At 43.8% G+C, this 20672-nt stretch overlaps 1 protein-coding gene across 2 annotated transcripts in view; it reads left to right on the top strand.

Moving 5' to 3' along the window:
- TASOR (transcription activation suppressor) overlaps window positions 1-20672 on the top strand; it is a 387184-nt gene that overhangs the window by 40690 nt on the left and 325822 nt on the right. For both annotated transcript variants that reach the window (XM_029600919.1, XM_029600917.1), the window contains exons 4-5: window positions 6132-6204; window positions 13361-13452. In XM_029600919.1, coding sequence (XP_029456779.1) covers window positions 6132-6204; window positions 13361-13452 — 165 coding nt within the window. The remainder of the gene's footprint in view (window positions 1-6131; window positions 6205-13360; window positions 13453-20672) is intronic.

Below are 20672 nucleotides of genomic sequence, written 5' to 3'. Positions count from 1 at the left end.
TCTTTTTAGAGTTTATCTAAGTGCACTTGGAGCATACCACCAAGGTGTAGATGGTACACCTCTTTACAGCCTATAGTTGTATGTTTCATGTGGGGCCTGCTTTAGTTGAAGCATCTCCTAAGTCCTCCTGCTGTGTCTTGGGACCTCAGCTTGGAGCTGGCTCAGCTGATGAAAGCTCCTTTTGAGCCACTGTGCACCTGTGACCTGAAGTACCTGACCTGGAAGGTCATATTTTTGGTGACTGTCACTTCACTGCACAGGGTCAGTGAGCTCCAGACTTCAGTGACTTATCCATCTTCTACCAAGTTTTTATCTTGACTGTGTAGCCTTGGGTGTTCACCCTAAGTTCCTGCCTAAGGTTGTGACCGACTTCCATCTGAACAGTTCAATTGTCTTGCCAGCGTTCTTTCCCAGGCCCCATTCGCACCAAGGCGAACAAGCGCTGCACAGTTTAGATTGCAAGCGAGCCTCGGCCTTCTACCAGGAGCGGACAAAAGCCCATAGACGGTCCACACAACTCTTCATTTCTTTTGATAAGAATAGATTGGGAGTTGTTGCTGCCAAATACACTATCCAGTTGGCTAGCAGATTGCATCTCCTTCTGTTATGCCCAGGTGGGAATGCATCTTGGGGGTCATGTCAAGGCTCATTCTGTCAGAGCCATGGCAACATCAGTGGCCCACTTGCGAGCAGCTCCCATGGAGGAGAGCTGTAAGGCTGCGACATGGAGTTCTCTCCACACATTCGCATCACCCTACTGTCTGGATAGGGATGGCCGAAGTGGTAGTAGGTTTGTCCAGTCTGTCTTCTGGAATCTCTGAGTTGTAGAACCCAACTGGTTCCATTGATGCCTCAGAGGCTGCCTGGACCTAGGCATAAAACCCTGCTGGGGGCTCTGCCTCGGGTGTCCCCTGGCACTCAGAGTGAGGAAGATGCCCCCATGATCCTTGGGGAGGGTATGGCGTCCTCAATGGAGGACTCGGAGGACTTGCCTTTCGAACCATCTCCTCCTGAGGAAAGGTGTAAATCCCCACCCGAGGACTTAACTTTTGCTGGGTTTGTGAGGGCCGTTGCAGAGTAGGTGCCTTTTCAGCTTCTCGCTGAACAGGACTCCAGACACACGATTCTAGAAGTCCTGCAATTTGTGGACACTCCAAAAGATCTGATTGCTTTTGGGAGCGTCCCATTTCCATTCCTCCAGTGAACAGAGAGACTGATGCTGTCTCTTTGGTTCAACCCATCACAGGATTTGAAGGCCATAAACTTCCACACCAGCCTTTGGGAGTGGTGGAATCCGCCGTAAGAAGTTGCCGCTCATGCTTTGGCTCCCCCAGGCCGAGAACACAGGGCGCTGGATGCTCTGGGAAGGAAAGTCTTCCAGGGTTCCATGTTGGCAGCCCGGATCGCTTGCTATATCAGCTCGGTGAGCCAGTACTCCAGAAACCTCTGGAAACATGTTCAATATCTGGTGGAGAAACTCCCACAACAGTTTCAGGAAGATTTCCTGAAGGTGATTAGACAAGGCCTGGAATGTGACGCACGAAGTCCAGTCAGCTTATGACGTGTTTGAAATAGCGGCAAGAGTGGCAGCTGCTGGCATTGGGGCTCGATACATGGCCTGGCTTTGGGCTTTGGATTTCCGACCCAAAGTGCAGGAACGTCTGGCGGATTTTCTCTGTACTGGTGAGAATCTCTTTGGTGATAAAATCAGAGGCAGTAGCGCAACTGAAGGATTACCATGCGACCCTTCAGCAGTTATCGGCCAGCAATTCGGACCCTCAATCCTCAGGTAAAAAGACATCCCAGCAAACTTCCAGATGCCCTTTTTACAGGCCTCTGAAATATTATCCGCCGACTTCTAGAGCGAGACCCCAGCGGGCCCCACCTAGGCCAAGAGCGAGACAGCCACGCACCCCTCTGCCACCTGCTGCCCCGCAACAGAGCCACACCACGGGGTTTTGACTGGCAGCTAGGGAGTTTAAGCCAGCAATCTGTACCCCCAGAGAACGACCATCCAGTGGGAGGATGTCTACAACTCTTTGCCGACCCGTTACCATCAGTCGCTTTGGACCATTGGGTCCTCTCCATCGTTCGGCAGGGATACAGATTGAACTTCCAACAGACCCTTTCACAGTCTCCCCCGAGTCCACCACAGAGGTTTGCGTCAGATCAGCAAATACTTCAGCTAGAGCTCTCCGCCCTCTTAATGGCTCGAGCAGTCGAACCTGTTCTGCCAAATCAGCAGGGTGATGGCTTCTACTCCAGGTATTTCCTGATTCTCAAAACCGGAGGCATTCAGCCTATCTTAGACCTAAGGGTGTTGAACCGTTTTCTTGTAAAAGAAAAATTCAACGTGGTCTCGTTAAGGGCTCTAATCCCTCTCCTCAGGATTAGGGACTGGCTTTGCTCCCTCTATCTCAAGGACACCTATGCTCATATTGCAATCTTCCCCTGCCATTGAAAATAACTTTCTGGTAGGGGAGGAGCACTATCAGTATCGGGTGCTTCTGTACCCTGCGTCTTCACAAAATGCTTGGAGGTAGTGGGCGCCTATCTCAGGAGATATCAAGTTCATGCTGTCCCCTACCTGGACTGTGGGCTTATCAAGAGCGACTCCAGGCAGGGAGCAGTGCATTCTCTCTGCTCCACCATTCGGGTCCTGGAGGGCCTGGGATTTCTGATCAACTACCTGAAATCCCAGCTTCTCCTGTTACTACAGTTTGACTTTTTCAGGGCCAGGATCGACATGGTGGCAATGTGGTACCTGAACAAGCAGGGTGGACGGGTTCATTCCTCTGCCAAGAGGTGGTACAGATCTGGTCTTGGGCTCTCTTGCAGGGTATTCTGCAAGGAGCCGCATACCTCACAGGAGCAGAAAATGTGATGGCAGATGCATTGAGTTGGACCTTCCACCCCCATGAGTGGCCCCTAAAGCAAGAGGTGGCAAACTGGATCTGGGGGAATCCCAGATATAGATCTGTTTGCTTCCCCAGACATCAAGAAAGTGGATCGCTTCTTCTCCCTGGCCAGGACGGATGGTCATCTTGCTGGCTTTGGATGCCTTCACGCATCATTGGGGCATTGGCCTTCTGTATGTATATCCTCTGATCCCACTAGTCTTTGAGACTAGTGGGAAGTATATCCTCTGATCCCACTAGTCTTTGAGACTATCCTGGAACTTCAATAGGACCGAAGCTTCATGATCCTGATTACGCCTTACTGGCCATGACAGATCTGGTTCCCTATTCTGCAGGATCTACTCTCCTGGACCTGATCACACAGGTTCAGGGCAGGCTATGCCATCCCAAACTCCAAGCCTTGTCCCTCATGGCATGGATGTTGATCGGATGACCCTGCAGTCTCTAGGCCTTTCGGACAGCATGTCTCGAGTCTTGATCGAGTCCAGGAAGCCCTTTACTATGAAATATTACCATCTCTGGAAAGAAATAAGACGAGTGAGATAATCAAATTTGCAGATGACACAAAATTCTTCAGAGTAGTTAAATCACAAGCAGATTGTGATAAATTGCAGGAAGACCTTGTGAGACTGGAAAATTGGGCATCCAAATGGCAGATGAAATTTAATGTGGATAAGTGCAAGGTGATGCATATAGGGAAAAATAACCCATGCTATAATTACACAATGTTGGGTTCCATATTAGGTGCTACAACCCAAGAAAGAGATCTAGGTGTCATAGTGGATAACACATTGAAATCGTCGGTACAGTGTGCTGCGGCAGTCAAAAAAGCAAACAGAATGTTGGGAATTTTTAGAAAAGGAATGGTGAATAAAACGGAAAATGTCATAATGCCTCTGTATCGCTCCATGGTAAGACCGCATCTTGAATACTGTGTACAATTCTGGTCGCCGCATCTCAAAAAAGATATAATTGCGATGGAGAAGGTACAGAGAAGGGCTACCAAAATAAGGGAAATGGAACAACTCCCCTATGAGGAAAGACTAAAGAGGTTAGGACTTTTCAGCTTGGAGAAGAGACGACTGAGGGGGGATATGATAGAGGTGTTTAAAATCATGAGAGGTCTAGAACGGGTAGATGTGAATCGGTTATTTACTCTTTCGGATAGTCGAAAGACTAGGGGGCACTCCATGAAGTTAGCATGGGGCACATTTAAAACTAATCGGAGAAAGTTTTTTTTTACTCAACGCACAATTAAACTCTGGAATTTGTTGCCAGAGAATGTGGTTAGTGCAGTTAGTATAGCTGTGTTTAAAAAAGGATTGGATAAGTTCTTGGAGGAGAAGTCCATTACCTGCTATTAAGTTCACTCAGAGAATAGCCACTGCCATTAGCAATGGTTACATGGAATAGACTTAGTTTTTGGGTACTTGCCAGGTTCTTATGGCCTGGATTGGCCACTGTTGGAAATGGAATGCTGGGCTTGATGGACCCTTGGTCTGACCCAGTATGGCCTTTTCTTATGTTCTTATGTTCAAGTGGAAGAGGTTCTTGGTTTGGTGTGAAGGAAACAGTTTATATCCTTTCTCCTGCTCCACCCCAAGACTTCTGGATTATCTTTTGCACCTATCTGAGGCTGGCCTAAAAGCCACCTCTGAGAGTCCACCTTACTGCAGTCGGGGCATATCAGGGGGTGGATGACTTGGCAATCTCATCCTATCCTCTTATGGGGCGTTTAATGCGCAGTTTACTACCTCAAGCCCCCCCCCCCCCCCCCCCATACTGTTCCCAGCGGTATCCTGAGACCTCAACATGTTGCTGACCCATCTCATGAGGTCACAGTTTGAACCCCTGAGATCTTGTGACCTGAAGTACCTAACCTGGAAGGTCGTCTTCCTAGTGGTGGTTACCTCTCCACGCATGGTCAGCGAACTTCAGGCTTTGGTATCATACCGACCTTTATACAAAATGTTTTCATAAGATGATTTTGCGTATGCATCTGAAACTCCCACTGAAGGGCCATCTCAATCAATCTATTATCCTGCCCACCTTTTTTCCCAGACCACATTCTCACCAAGGTGAGCATGTCCTGCACACTATGGTTTACAAAAGGGTCCAGGCCTTTTACCTGGACCAGACGGCGACTCACTGCTAGTCCACACAACTTTGTCTTCTTTGACAAGAACAGATTGGGAGTTGCAGTGTCCAAACGGACCCTATCCAATTGTCTAGCAGACTGTTTTCATTCTGCTAGGCATAGGTGGAACTGCAACTTGAGGGCCATGTCAAGGCTCATTCTGTATAAACCATGTCAGCTTTGGTGGCTCGCTCACATGCAATTCCCATACACGAGATATGTAGAGTGGCGACCTGGAGTTCCCTCCATACTGTTTTGACAGACGGGCAACATCACAGTAGTTTCGATCAGTCGGTCCTCCATAATCTGTTTCCGCTGTAAACCCAACTTTTTCTACCTAGGGCCTGTTCTGGTTCAGGTTGTCTCTTGATGTTATAGCAGCACTGGTTGTTATGCACATTGGCACCAGTTACATTCTGGCGTTCTTATGTTTGGGAGCAGCCTGTAGTTACGTCTTCACCCATGTGTGAGGACTACTATCCTGATTGTCCTAAAAAAAAGCAGAGTTGCTTACCTGTAACAGGTGTCTTCCTAGGACAGCAGGATGCTAGTCCTCAGAAAACCTGCCCACCAGCCTGTGGAGTTGGGTTCTTTTGTGTTTATTTTTCGCGAATTCTATGTTAAAAAAAAACAAAAAACTGAAGAGGGACCTCGCATGGACACGTGGATAGTGGCATGCTGGGCATGCTCTGTTTCTGTCAAACTTTCTAGAAACTTTGTCTAAAGTTTTCCGTGCCAGGCTGCATCTGATGTCACCCATGTGTGAGGGCTAACATCCTGCTGTCCTTGAACACCTGTTACAGGTAAGCTACTCTGCTTTTTCTTCTCAGTAATTGAGGAAGGCTTTTATAATTATGAGTTTGCATTCTTAAACATGCATTAATTTGATAAAAATATCTCAGCTATTTAGTTTTTATTTTAAATAGTTTTATTGTTGGCAGACTAACAAGATATTCTTTTGTGCTTTCATGTTTTGTTTTGATGTTTTTCATTCCCTGTTCATGAACCATGGAATATCAAGCTCAGAGCACTATTCTAACATGTATGTAATAATTACTGTTTTACATTACCTTTAGGTTCATAACATTTGTGAGAGAGGATTAAATGTGGGCCATTCCAAAATAACAATTCTTGGCAACCCTTCTATGGGTAACTATTATTTTATTAATCTTCTAATCTTGTTCCAGTCTTATAGATGTTACTCTGTAGCGTTCTCTGTACTAGCAGAACTAATTCAGCCACACAAGTGGGTGACCTCATCTGATGACACCAACATGGAGTACATTTTCTAGAGGTCAGAAAGATCTAGGAAGCTTTCTGAGCATGCATTTATGTTCTACACAGCTGCTGTCCTTTGAGCCTCCTCAGTGTTCCTTCTGCAAAAGAATGTTTTGCTTTCTCTTGCTGCTGTGAATCTTTGTTTCACCTGTTTTTAATACTGTTAGGATTTTTTTTTTCAGTTAAACCACCTTTAAAAAAAAAAAAAAAGTGTATCCTGCTACATCAATCCAGATGTGGAGGTTTATGCCTCTCTGCCAGACAGAACACAACTTGTCCAGTGTCATCACTAGTATTAATAATAGTGCAGCACAGTGAGTTGCCAGTATTCTGTTTTGCGGATGGTGCAGCAGGATTTTTAGGCTCCCAGTGCTCAGGCTTTCCATGGTTTAGGTAGGATTCCTCTCTCTCAAGGTTTTGACTGTACATACAGGTCCTTGGCTCCTAGGATGCCTTTGGGTTTTTCCCAGTAGAGTGGGAATTAACGTATTTTTCAGACTATAAGGCGCACATAAAAACCTACGATTTTCTCAGAAATCGGAAGTGCGCCGTATAATCCGGTGCGGCTTATATATGAATTTTTCTGCTGCCACTCCTTTTATATTGTGTTTTTTTCTGTTTCTTTTCTCTCCATCTTCTTCCCTCAAACACACAGGTTCTCATTCTCACATGCATTTCTCTCTCTCACACACACAGGCTCTCACTGTCACATGCTGTGTCTCATACAATCATTCATACACTCAGTCTCTCACTCCCACATGCTGTCTTGCTCAAGCACAGGCTCTCACTCACTTCTAGGCCTCCTCTTTGCGGGTCGCCGCAGGATGGGCTCTGCAGTGGCCCTGCTACCGGGCCTCCTCTTCTTCTCGGGCTGCTGCGACTTGAGATTCGCAGCGGTCCGTAAACGCAAGTGCTGCTCCACGTCTGCACGCGCTGATGCTTCCCCTCCTTCCTGCCCACGCGGCTCCGGCAAAGTTTACTTCCGGGGAGGCACAGACAGGAAGGAGGAGGAGCATCAGCGCATTTAAACGCAATTTTTTTCTTGGCGGCCGCCCACCCCTCGCTACGCCACTGCTGCGCCTTATAATCCGGTGCGGCATATCTATGAACCAGGACGCATTAGCAGGCGCTTATTGATAATGCGTCTTATAATCCGGTGCGCCTTATAGTCCGAAAAATACGGTAGTTTTTCCTCCAGGCTCCCAGGCATTCTCTAGTTAAAACTGGTCTCAGGTTGCAGTGAAGTTGAGGGACAAGAGAGCCTTCCATCTGTATCTTTTGTCTTGCTTTTTTATTTTTTGCTTGTTGTCTCTTTCCCTCTCTCTTGCATTTTTTTCTTTTCTTTTGGGCCTTTGCTGCTCAGGAAGTAAGCTCTTATTAATGTTTGAGGAGAAAGTTTATGACTAAAGTGGTTCAGGTGCTGTGTAGAAATGAGGCCTAGTGCCTGCTACTGATCATTCGGAGCTCCGGGTTTTTCTGCTGCTGTTGTAAAGTGGGGGGAGGGAGTCCTCAAGAGAAAGGTGGCTTGTCCCTGACTTGTCACAGCTCTGTTGGCCGAGCAACAGGAATGTTATGCCAGATGGATTGTGAAGGTTTATTTCCACTTTTGCCATCGGGAAGAAGCCATCAGAAGTTCCTTTTTCTCTCTGCACACTCCAAGTATTTGTGTGGGGTCAGGGTTGGAGGGGTAAGGATGACTACAGCATTTTCACAATCAATAGTCACTCATCATAAGACTGTTTGTTTGTTTTAATTCTACAAAGTTTGAGAAAGTTATCACCTAAATTATTTTGGAACTACTACCAGTTAATCTTTTACATCTATAACTCTTAGATAAAGTTACTAAGAGCTTCAGAAGGATAGCTGTGTTAGTCTGGGGTAGCAAAAATGTCAGGAATCTGATGGCATCTTATAGAATAGCCAGTTTATTGAAGCTTGAGCACATGCTTTAAAAAATTGGTTAGTTAAGGTGCCCATCCGGCTTCTGTCATCTTTACTAAGAGCTTTTCTCACTGTTTGGCAGCACATGCAATATGATAAGACCCAATCTCAGAAAGAGAAAAAGGATTCTATTTCAGATCCTTTCTGATTCCAAAAATGTAAGGTGGTCTTAGTCCCGTTCTTGATCTATGGCAGCTGAACAAATTCCTCAAAAAGGAAAAGTTCAAGATGAGCTCCCTTGGCACTGTTCTCCTTCATCTAGAAATTGGAGATTGACTGGCAGCCCTAGATTTGATATACTTACATGCACATAGCCATTCACAAGCATCACAGGTGATACCTGCACTTCATAGTAAATAAAGAGCATTGTCACTGCTGAGTCCTGCCATTTGACCTATTTCTAGCTCCAAGAATATTCACCAAGTGTTTTGGCAGTTGTAGCCACACATGTCTGAAATAGAAGTATTAGCCATTCCGTATATAGATGTTTTGTTCTACTTCTATTAAGAATCTGCTTGATATTATCCAAACAGCATACTACATACTTGATACCCTTCTCTCATTGGGATTCCTAGTGAACTTCCAGAAGTCTCATTTAATTCCAACATGTCACTTGGATTTTATAGGAGCTTAAGTACCAAAGAGGGCAAATCTTTTCATTTTCTACAAAGGATGAAAGAGAAATTTAGAAGTTGTCTAAGCAACCATCAGTGACAGCCAGGACATTTATAAAACTTAGGCCATGTGGCAGCCCCTTTCTCTCGTTCCACTTGCTTGTATAAACACGAGACAAGTCCAATAGTATTTGCAACTTTGTTGGAATTGGCATACCCAACCATTGTCTTTCAGAATAAAGATCACCATGTTCCTTGTAAGTCCCTATATTGGTGGAACCAACCTTTGAATCTTCTCTGTGGTCAAATAGATATTAACAGATACTTCTATACAAGATTGGGTCAGGGGTGCCCATTTCCATGCGACTTGCTTGCAGGCACTTGGACTATTCAAGAGAAATATTGTCACACAAACTTTAGAGCAGAGAGCCCTCTTCAGAGCTCTGCTAATATTCCAGAAGTGGCTGAAAGGAACAGTAGGTTATATACAGACGGACAATCAAGTAGCCATGTATTACATAAACAGTGAGGTATGGGATCTGCAATTCTTTGTGAAGAATGTAAGATATGTAATTGGACAACAAAGTTAGATACATTTGAAAGCTATATATCTCCCATGAAAACTCCTTTAGCCATTGATTGCAGCCTCACAAGTGATCTCTCCACCTCAGCACTGTTCCATGTCTCTTCCAGTGCTGAGATGCAGCAAAGGTGGACCTTTTTTTTCCACTCCATCAAACCAGTCTTCCACTGTACTGCTCAACTAACTCCAAATGCTCTATCACCAGATACAGTTGTCATTCCATAGAACACAACCTGTGCATGTCCTCTTCCCCCTCATATCAAAGATCTTCAAGTTAAGTCTGGGAAGGAATCAGTTGGACCGTTAAATGATTGAGGGGTTAAAGGGGCACTTAAAGAAAAAGTCATCATGGAAAGACTGAACAAATTGCTTGCTTTGGTATTTACTTGAAGAGGATGTTAGAAAGAGAACTATGCTTGAAACTGTATTCAGTGGTGGTGATTCAGAAGATTGATACAAATCATGGTGAAGCTGGAAGATGTAATAAGACAGATTGGCAATCTATAAAGAGTAGCAAATTGCCGTGACCAGATGGTATACATCCCAGAGGTCTGAAGGAATGCAAAGATGAAATTACAGATCTGTTACTGATAATTTGTAACATATTGATGGGATTGTCCATCATGCCTGAAGGTTGGGGTTACATTGGCCAACCTCCAATCTTTAAAAAAGGCTCCAGGGGTGCACTTGGAAGCCATAGACTGGTGAATCTGGTGTCATTGCCCAGAAAAATTGTGGAAACTATTATAAAGAAAATCAGAGAACATATAGAAAAACATAACTTTATTTATTTATTTAGAGATTTTTATATACCGCAGTACGTAAGGATATACATCACTGCGGTTTACATTTAACAATAACTTAGCAACAGGCTTTACAATTGACATTATTAATAAGTATTAATTAGAATTAATTACAAATAACAGGATTGACGGAAAAACAGTCTGTACAGACCGTGGACCATCCATTAGTGTTTAACATACAAAAATAAAATTGAAGTAACTAAACATATTTACGAACCAACACTAAAACCATAGAGCATATAATACAATAACGGGATCTTCAGGTATAGTGATCCTCAAATATGTAAGGGCCCTATTTTCCATCGCAAAGAATTAATTTCCCCATGACTCTTTGAATGTTACTAGGGAAGAGGCATTGCTTCAGATTTTCTCATAGTTCATTTTGAATCCAGACTTCAAATCATGAACCTGAAAAGTATTGAGCAGATGGAGAAGAGAACTTTTTGGATTTGTGAGAGAGACTAAGAGGCCTTTCCATTCATAGAGAACGCTCAGAAATTTGAGGGGAAGAGGTGCCTGAAGTAAGGAAGTTTGAAGAGGGGATGAGTGTACTAGAAAGTGTCAGTGAAAGGATATCCTGACTGGGATAGTTTGCCAGAATGAAGTCAGGAGCCCTAAGGAGAAGAGGGTTTCCCTGGAGAGTGTGAGTAAGGTGTCAAAAGGACAGTCTGCCTGGAAAAGTTCACCCAAGTCTAAACTGATTCAGCTACAGTCAGCTTGAGAACCCAGAGAGAGAGAGAAGGCCCTTGGAGAAGATTAAAGCTTCCAAACAAGTACTGGAAGGGCCTGGGATGGAGTTGGGTACCCATCTTGAAGAGCTGACCACTTTTTGGTGAGAAGGTGAAAATAATGTTAATTTTTGTGATTTTTTTTTTAATTAAGTTGCTGTTGGACCACTGTTCAGAAGTATATCTTGTTTGAACTTTTATTTCCCAGTTATTAGTCAATAAATATTTTTATTTTGAACAGCAGCACTGCTATGGAGAGTATCTTTTTTGAGTGCTTGACTGGTGAGCAGGAAGAACTTTTGAGTACAAAGGCCTAAGGACCTTAAAGAGTGAGCTTCCCTCTTTTGTTTGGAAAACCCAGGAGTTCATGGGGCCTTGTTTGGTCTGTGACCCTTATGTTATTTAAGGGTCCATTTAAATGGAATTAAGAGAAAATCACAAGACCCACCAGAAATCAATACCTGGCAACACTACACACCCCATCACCCAAACTCACTAACCTCACTACCACCAAAGATCATGCACTTTCTATTGCAGGACCTACACTATGGAATACCATGCCTGCTGACCTATGCCAAGAACTCTGCCCAAAAAAATTTAAACAGAAACTAAAGACTTGGCTATTCAAGCAGGCATATACTTGAATTTCCCTCCTTAACCCCCTTCCGCAACTCTTCCCAAACTATGCCCTCTGTGTTACTCTTCTTGAAGAAATGCCTTATCTTATCACACTTTGACCTCTCCTGACCCTCCACAGCAAACCTCTCCTATAAACCCTTCCCTACACATCCCATCAGAAATGCTTTCTCCTCCATTGCTATACCTTTGTTACTGTAAATATTTACACTATACTGTAAATACTTAGTCATTCTTTATCACAGTTACTATTTTATATTTAGTTCTAACTTGTTTAAATATTAGTTCCCTGTAAAGCCGTTATCGCTACCTTCATGTTCTGTGTAAACCGATGTGATGTTCCCAATGAATGTCGGTCTATAAAAATGCTAAATAAATAAAAACTATTGTATTGCTAATGCATATTCCAAAACATTCTGCATAGCTGAGGCAAGCTCTGCAATCTTTACTGTGAAGAAGAGCTTTTTTTTTTTTTTTTTACTTAGTCCATGCCTTTAGAAAATCTACACAATTATTTCTCTCATGATCTGACCTGCAGACTGCATTTCTTGTTCTACACAGAGTCTGGAAAGCATCTTCCTGCTAAGATTAAAGCCTATCTGGGGAGAGAGAGAGCTTCAGTAGCTGATCTGTTCTACCTCAATTCAAGATATCTGCAAAAAGTGGCCACTTTTTGATCTATAAATGCTTTTACTAAACTGTCTCGAAGAAGATTCACAATGATAGGTTTTATCCTAGCACTTTTTGAGCAACCTTCTTATATGAGAGCTTCAGCTCTTCCTCCCTCTTTCCTCTTTTTACCAGGTTTCAATTCTTCTATATCCAGCAAAAATTCAAATATTTCATTGCAACTCTCAGCTTGAGAGGCCCCAGTTTTGTGACTGGATTCATCCTGCTTGTTCACGGAGAAAGTTAATTGCTTACCTATAGTAGGTGTTCTTTGTGGACTGTAGGAAAATCCAGCCACACAATCCCACTCTCCTTCCTTAAAGTTGAAGCTTAGCTAGCAAAGAGACTGAGGAAACTTGCATGGTGGCTGTGCGGTAGCACCTGCATATGTTCAGACTTCTAGGTTTTCTGAGCTCTAGGTGTTGGTGCTGGCGGATGTTGTCACCCACATGTGTGATTGGTTTGTCCTGTCCACAGAGAACACCTGTTACAGGTAAGCAGCTTTGCTTTATATTAGACAGTAGGGAAAACTTTTGTAACATAAATTAATTTGGTTGCTATCAGGGGAAAATAATTATTAAAGTGTTAGTTTGCTACCAAAGTTATGCAAGCTATCTCCAGTTAGTTCCAGAAGTACCTGGTCTTTCTGTCTTTCCATAGTTTCCTGCTTCCATAGCAATTTCTTTCAAGTAAGCCCTGCTATTTAAAGTACATTTAGAAAAAATTGGGCAATTTAGCATTTGGTTGCTACATTTTAGTTTCAGAATTTAATTTAGCTGCTCAGTAATGAAACATTATATTGTACTATAAGAGTATGTTTGAGTATGGTGCCTCTTAGCAGAGAAAAAAAAAGTGGGATTAAATGTTTTATACCTACATTAAAGTGTTATTTATATTTAAAAAAAACAAAAACACAGAAAACTACACAGACTGAAACTGCATAGGTTTTAACATGTATTTGATAGACTGAGCAGAAAATACTTTGTGCTCATGAAGAAAAATGTATTTCATATATTGCCATCCCATTTTTAACTTCTGTATTTCTCCCTTTAGGTATCTATCTTTCCAGGTATGCTGATTTATTGCAGGTTAATCCCTTGGATGCAGGTGCAACTGGTGATGTGTTAATATTTAAAATAATTAAGGTAAAGTTGATTCAGAATTACATCAAAATAACAATTCTAATATTCAGAGCCATAACTCACAAGTTATCCTGATAAATGATGATTTTTAAATATCCTACCTCACTTATCCCCAATTTATTAGCTTATAAATATCCCCTAACTTATTAGTTGGATAACTAATGGTGGCAGGGATGAGATAACTAGATAACTTATCTGGCTAGCTCTGCTGATAGGAGTTAGTCTAACAAGTTTTTTGACTAACTAACCATGTTCTGCATCAGGTCTGTTATCTGACTTCATGTCGCTGGATAACTTTAGACTTACCAGCTATATTCAAAAGAATATAACTGGTTAAGAGTCCTTATTGTTGCACAAAATAGTCACACAGAGGTCAATATTCAAAGCTCGCTATTTTAAGTAACTTATCCGACTGACTTTCAAGGTATATACAGCGGCATGGCTGTGTTTCTGAATATACATGTATATATTTGTGTTTAGCCATGTAAGTTATAACTGGCTAAGTTGACCTGCTCTATGGCAGGACTAACATAGTCTGCTGTTATGCAGCTAAGATCGGATATCGTTACTTAGCCATATAAGTTATGTGGCTAAGTCACTCCACTCACTACATGCCCCACAACTTATGCAGCTAACTTTTTAACCATATGAGGTTAAATGGCAGCCTCTACTTAGCTGGATAAGTTAGACTTCCTCAGCATTCAGGCAGACCAGTCCCCACCAGTGGGTTATGCACATCTAGCAGCAGATGGAGTCAGAGTAAAAGCTGACCTCTCTGATATATAGCCCTGCCCCAATATCAGACCACTAGTGTTCTCCATCTCCAGCAGATGGTGGACATGCATTTCCCTACCCCTTGTAGTTTAAAAAAAAAAAAAAATTTCTGGAGAAGATTACTGGATTGTACTGCTTGCCTCCTGAGAAAATAGTGGTGTCCCTCCATCAATTGAGTACCTGGACTCCGGTATATATATTTTTTTTTTTTCCAGGCGCGGACTTAAACAAAAGAGATAAGTAGCGGTTGCAGGCCGAGAGGCTCAACTGTGAAGGCTTTCGCCCTCTTCCTCCATAGCTAGAGACTTGTTCCTGCTTCAGCCAAGGAGGGCCTGAGGTTTTTAAAAAAACAAAAACAAAAAAAAACCAACCTGTACACTATTCGGTAGTGAGCCTCTCCTTCCTTCTTCTCTCTTTCCAGGTCTTTCTCCTCAGCATTGGTGTTCGGCATCTTCCTGCTCACATTTCTTGGGAGTTAAGTAAGGTGTGGAGGCAGCGAAGGCTTGACAGGTTGAGCAGCCTTTTGGCTAGGCCCTGCTCTTCAGGCTTAGTGTCTTGACTATGTGGTAGGCCACAGCGGTTTTTTTGCGTGTCTTTTGCTGGTTATGGCGCGCTTATGTGCGCCTACCTGTGCGACTCCTGTTTGTGCATTTACTTATTTGGCCTAGTGGTGTGCGTGCTTGGATGTGTCTCTTAGCGAGTATAGTATGCACAGCTCGTGCTTGTTGCTTTGTGCACGCAGCTTTTGTATGCATAGTTTGTGCGTGTGCCTGGCATAATAGTTGTGTGCATCTTCTGCGCATAGCCGAGTGTCGACTTGAGCGCATAACAGACTGCAGCACTCAGCATAAAGCAGCACGACACCAGTATTAAAGAAGTCCATGTGCTTGATTGTGCTCTTTGCCTTTTAAAGGCGATACAGCTGGAGTTTTTTGCGAACCTGTATCACCGCTGCTTCGATGCTTGAGGTGCTTTGCCTTCTACTGCTGTGTTGATGTTGGTCCATTCCCTCAGTCTTCAGGGGAGTGGGTGTTTGGAGGTGACCCTACAAGGATGGCCCCTTCTTAGTTGATCCACGGGAGAGATGTCTTCAGGACAGGCTAACTCCAGGTTTGTCAGGTTTCAGCCTATAGGCCTGGTATGGACCCATCCTTCTTTTCCTGGGTGGAATTTTTTTCCAGTGACTTCCGCACTTTCTGCAGGGGCAGTCTTCCAAGATGGTAATGCCTCCTAGGTCAGGATCACATGCTCAGGGTCCTCATTGGGGACCCCACTTGTCCACCATAGCGTGTAAACACCATCAAGCAGCGCTTCCTGACAATCTTTGAGTGTTTATGAATCGATGATATGGGTTGCTCCCCTCTTGAGAAAAGGAAAATTCACCCGGATTTATAGCCATGTGGCACTCTTCAATCTGTGAAGACACTTGAGGTAGCTGACAGATTCTACAGATGCGTAGACGAAGGATCACTTATTGAGGCGTCCTGTTTCCTTCCTCTCCTGGCTGCAATTCAAGAGTTGATTGGCCTTGGAGTGCACCAGGGCCAGCTTTAAAGAGAAGCGCTCCTTGGCAGGTTTATATCCTTTGGATTTACAGGCAGGACAGCAGTTGCGATTCCTGACGATGGATGTGCTGTTGTATTCTGTTACGAAATGTACCACCATTTGGGTGGAAGGAGGGGCAGCTCTAACTGTGGTTCAAGATAGAAGAATTGCAGCTATCCTTTAATGAGCCTTGAGGCCATGGCGTTGATTTTACAAATTGCCTCTTGTAGTTCTCTGGCAGTTAGAGCTGATAGGCATCTCTCTCAGGATCCTGAGGGAGTGTTAATGGAACCAAGAGCTGCCTTCTGCGCTTGCAGGCTGTGACCTTGTCCGTGCTGCCGCCCATGATGTTACTTAGTGAGATTGGCTTGGTGCCTGCAGTAGCTGCAAAACTGGTTGGCTGACACCATTTCTTACTCCAGTCTCACAAGATTATCCTTTAAAGGGTTCTCTTTCATTTGGAGGTGAGGTGGCAAAGATGGCAAATAGATGTGGGAAACTCAGGACCCTCATTTGCTGGAGGGTAAGAAGCAAGATTCTAGTCTATTTCGGGCATGTGGCCGCTCTCAAGATTGAGTGATTTTGGTCCGGGGGGGGGGGGTGTGATCTTCTCACAGACCACCTTTCTTCGCGTGGTCACTATCCTTTCCTCCCAGGAAGCCCTGGAAAGATGCAGGCTTTGGGATGGAGATGGGCGGTTGCCTATCATTTTTTTTTTTTTTTTCTTAGAGGTGGGTCCAGATCACGTCAGGCCCATGGCTACCGAAAGTAATTCAGAATGGCTATGCTCTACAATTTCTTCACATTTCTCTGAATATCTTTATAATTTCTTCGTGCAATTCTAAGAGGAAGATGGCAGTGGAGACTACTTTACGGAGTCAGACTTTTGAAGGCTGTAATTCCAGTTCCCGAATCGCAAGCCAGTGTGGGCTGTTATAAAATCTTTTCGACCTATCTTGGATTTCTAAGGAGACAATTGTCTTTGGTCAGCTTCTTTCCAAATGAAGACTGTTCGTTTGCTCTGCAATAACGGCATACAATTGTATGTCCCTGGCTCTGGAAAAGGCGTGTTGGCATCCTAGTTTGCCCATATCTGAATAACTGATTCTTCCACGCTTTGGGCATGAAGCAGAGTCACTTGACTTTTCACAAGCTGGTTGCCTTATCGCACGAGCTAGGCTGGGTGGTGAACCTGGCTGAGAACAGCTACAGCCGACTCTGCTGCTGGAGTATCTCATTTCAGTACGAAACGGGGCAGAGTGTGTCTGCTAGAGTCTCATTCCGAAGTTGGTTGATAATGTTCTGTCTTGGAGAAGGACTATTTGTCTGACAGTGTGTTCTTAGCTTCAGGTCCTGGGTTTGACAGCCACATTGGAGGAGGTTTCCGGGTTAGGGGCGCATGTGTGCCCTTTCCAGTGCATGTTGCTGCTCTCCCACTGGGGTCCACGGTTGCAGGGCTTTGCGGTGAGGCCTTGCTTCCTTTGAAGGTGCTGGTTATGGGTGGATCATCCTAGGAAGAGAAGTTACTTGGACACCTTGGTTACTGCTCACTGTCGGGAGTTGATTGTGCAAGATCGCTGGAATGCCAAAGGTGGCAGTGGAAGCATCCATCATTTGGCAGCACGGGCAGTACAGCTAGTATGCTTACAGTTTTACCGAGTTTCTTGAGGCTTGGGCAGTCCAGCTAAATTCAGACAATGTGACAATGGTGCCCTACATCAATTAGCAAGGCAGGCTCAGAAGCCAACAGGTGTCTGAGGAGATGGATGCGCTCATGGTATGAGCAGACCAACATCTCTACACATATTTGCCTCCCACATTGTCAGAAAGGACAATGTAGGGCCAACCTCCTCAGTAGTAGTAACTTGGTCCCAGGAGAGTGGGAGTTAGCAGGAGAAGTCTTTCAACCCCTTTATCTAGACTTCTGACTATTTCCGATGACATGAAAGTTCTTCTGTTTTTTAGCTGCAGACTGTATCCGAAAGTGCTGGGCTACAATACCTTTGCTCAGGTTTGGCCAAGTGCCAGGTTGTTACACCTTTCCACCCTGACCTCTGATAGCAGGATGGTTCGGAAGTTTGCAAGTCAGGCCTGCACCGTCATTTTGGTAGTTTCGTAGTGGCTTCAGAAGCTGTGATTTGCAGATCTACAGAGACTGCTGGTGGGTAATCCCCTCAGACTGCTGCTTCTGGATGTTCTGTTGTGGCTAGGCTCCATCCTACCCTTCAGTTCGAGTCAATTTTGTCTTATGGTTGTCTCTTGAGCGAGCTCAGTTACTGTGATTTTATTCTACCGGCAGTGGTTTCCTCCTTGCTTGGGGCTAGGAAAATTTATCTACATCTCTACCTATATTAGCATTTTGGAGAACTTGAGATCTGATGTGAGAAGTGAGGTTCTCAGCCTCTTCTCACAGTGGAAATTCCATTAATTTTGGAACTTTTAGTGGACTGATTGCAGAATGCTTTCACCCTGAATATCTTATCTGTTCAAGTGGTAGTTCTTCCTTGTTATGGTGGTGAGTTTTTGGTGGGCCTCTGTCTGTCTGGATGTGGCCTGGTACTTACAGGGAATTAGACATCTTCATCCTCCTTTGTGTCTGTTGATCCCTTGGTGGGATCTGAATCTGGGCCTACATTTCTTGGCGGGTCTGACTTTTTGACTGCTGAGTGGCCTTTCCTTGAGAATGCTTACTTTGCAGACAGTCTTTTTCCTAGTGGCTGTCTGTACTGCATGTCTGGTTTTTCGAACTGCAGGCTGCTTCTGTCAGTGAGTCTTTCCTACACATACTCTCAGGGCGATACAGCTTTGGACAGTCTTTTGGTCAAAAGTGGTTTTGGAGTCAAGTAACATTGATTGCGATACTTGAGGTTATTAAGTCTTGCTGGAAGAGTGTTTGCCTAGTTATGCTTCATGGTGGTAGTAACCCGGTTGAGCAAGTGGCACAGGCAACTATTAACTCGTTGGACTGAGGAAGTCATCCTGACTGTCTATGTGGAAGCTAAGATTCCCTTGCCGAATTGGACTAGACTCCGTTCCACAAGGGCTCAGGTGGTAGCATGGGCGGCGATTGTTCTCTCCTGTAGAGACTTGCCAAGCAGCGATGTGGTTATCTGTCTTCGACTTGTTCTCACATTACCACTTGTTCGGGGTCGAGAGGACACCGCATTCACACGGGTGGTGGTGTCTGGACTGGGGGCAACCTCCCACCATGTTCGGGAGTAGCTTTGGTACATCCCACTAGTGGGGATTGGCCTGCCTGAATGCAGAGGAAGGAGAAATTACTACTTACCTGATTTCCTGTCCTTTGAGGGTCGGCCAATCCCCAACCCACCCTCAGCTACTGGTTTTTACCTTTAGTTTGCCTTTTTGTTGTAAACTTTGAACGAATAGCAGGAATGCTACAGAGATTGGTAAGTGTCTTAACCAGAACCTCAGTTTAGTGAATGGGTTAATTGTTTTGTCTGCATTCAGTGTACTCTATTGATTGAAAGCATGAGTGACTGACTATTAATAATCGTCAAGTATAAATCAGTTTGTCCACAGTTTGGCTTTTTCAGAGAATACTGGTGGGCTGATGTCTGGGTAGGGCTATATATCCATGTCAGCTCTTATTCAGTCTCCATCTGCTGGTAGAGGTGTGCAAACCACTGGTGGGGATTGGCCTGCCCTCATTAGAGGAAAGGAAATTTATCAGGTAAGTAGTAATTTCTCCTTATCTGGCTAAATAATTTTGAACACACTTTGAATATTGATCTCATAGTTGACAATCACAGAACCCCCCCCCAACTAACCTGTAAAACATGGACCCTGCTGGGCTAGAGTGAGCCTTCCCCCACCCTCTCAAACCCCTCTGAAAGCATTTTAAAATTAAAAGGGATAGCGGTCTGGGGCCTTCCTCCTCCCACTCACTCTGGTTTGACATTTTGCAAAAGTGAGGCCGCTTCTGCCCTATCCTCCCAATATCCTCTCAAATATCTTCTTTTTTTTTTTTCTTTACTTCTATTTGCAAGAATAAAATGTAAGACAGTTGCATCAGTTGTTCATATACATCAGACATCCTGTGTATACAGGATGCATAACCCATACCCAAAGAACTTTAAAATAGATCAGAAAACATATTTAAAGAAAAGAACACAGACCTAACAAACTTGGTGCCTGATCCAAACTGTGTTGTATTATAGTGGAGGAAGGTGAAACCTAATCACTCAGCAAGATTGAGTTTGAGAAAAAAGAAAATGTTTTGCATTATATTTGATTGCAAGGGTATTTTAAGAATAATACTCCAATCTGCAAGACTCTAGATTTCAAAAGAAAAAAATTGAGGTTTTTTTTTCTTTTGTGTAGCTCTTGCCCCATCAGGAAAAACTGCACTTTCAAATTTTCAAAAAGCACGTTTTTCCTTTCAAAATAAATAAATAAATAAAATTCCTTAGCATCCAGTCCTTTATAAGTTCCAGAATTAAAGTTAACAATCAAAGTTGACGGAACAGAATGAACCCCTGCAGTTTCCGAAAAAGCAGTCAAATCAAGACTATCTGAGAATATAGGTGAAGATTCCAATGTATCCTCTGATTTAGTTTCATGCTTGACCAGTGGTAAATAAAATGCTTTAGAATAGGTGGCAAAGCATTAGATGGTATTTTTTAGCACTTCCAAAATATTTCTTAGAGAAAAATTTCTCCAGAGGTTATAGAGGAAGGCAATTAGCTCTTTTCTAAGAGGAGTGGACCAAGGTAATAATGGATTAGTGGGCCCTGATAGTCATAAGAGATGGCTGTACCTTGAAATGTGCTCATCCAGTACAGGAAGCCTATATAAGAACATAAGATCATGCTATACTGGGTCAGACCAAGGGTCCATCAAGCCCAGCATCCTGTTTCCAACAGTGGCCAATCCAAGCCATA

This window comes from Rhinatrema bivittatum, chromosome 4 (genome assembly GCF_901001135.1).
Source record: "Rhinatrema bivittatum chromosome 4, aRhiBiv1.1, whole genome shotgun sequence".
In the NCBI taxonomy this organism is placed as follows: domain Eukaryota; kingdom Metazoa; phylum Chordata; class Amphibia; order Gymnophiona; family Rhinatrematidae; genus Rhinatrema; species Rhinatrema bivittatum.
The sequence above is the reverse complement of the archived record's forward strand: the minus strand, read 5'-3'. Positions and strand labels throughout refer to the sequence as shown.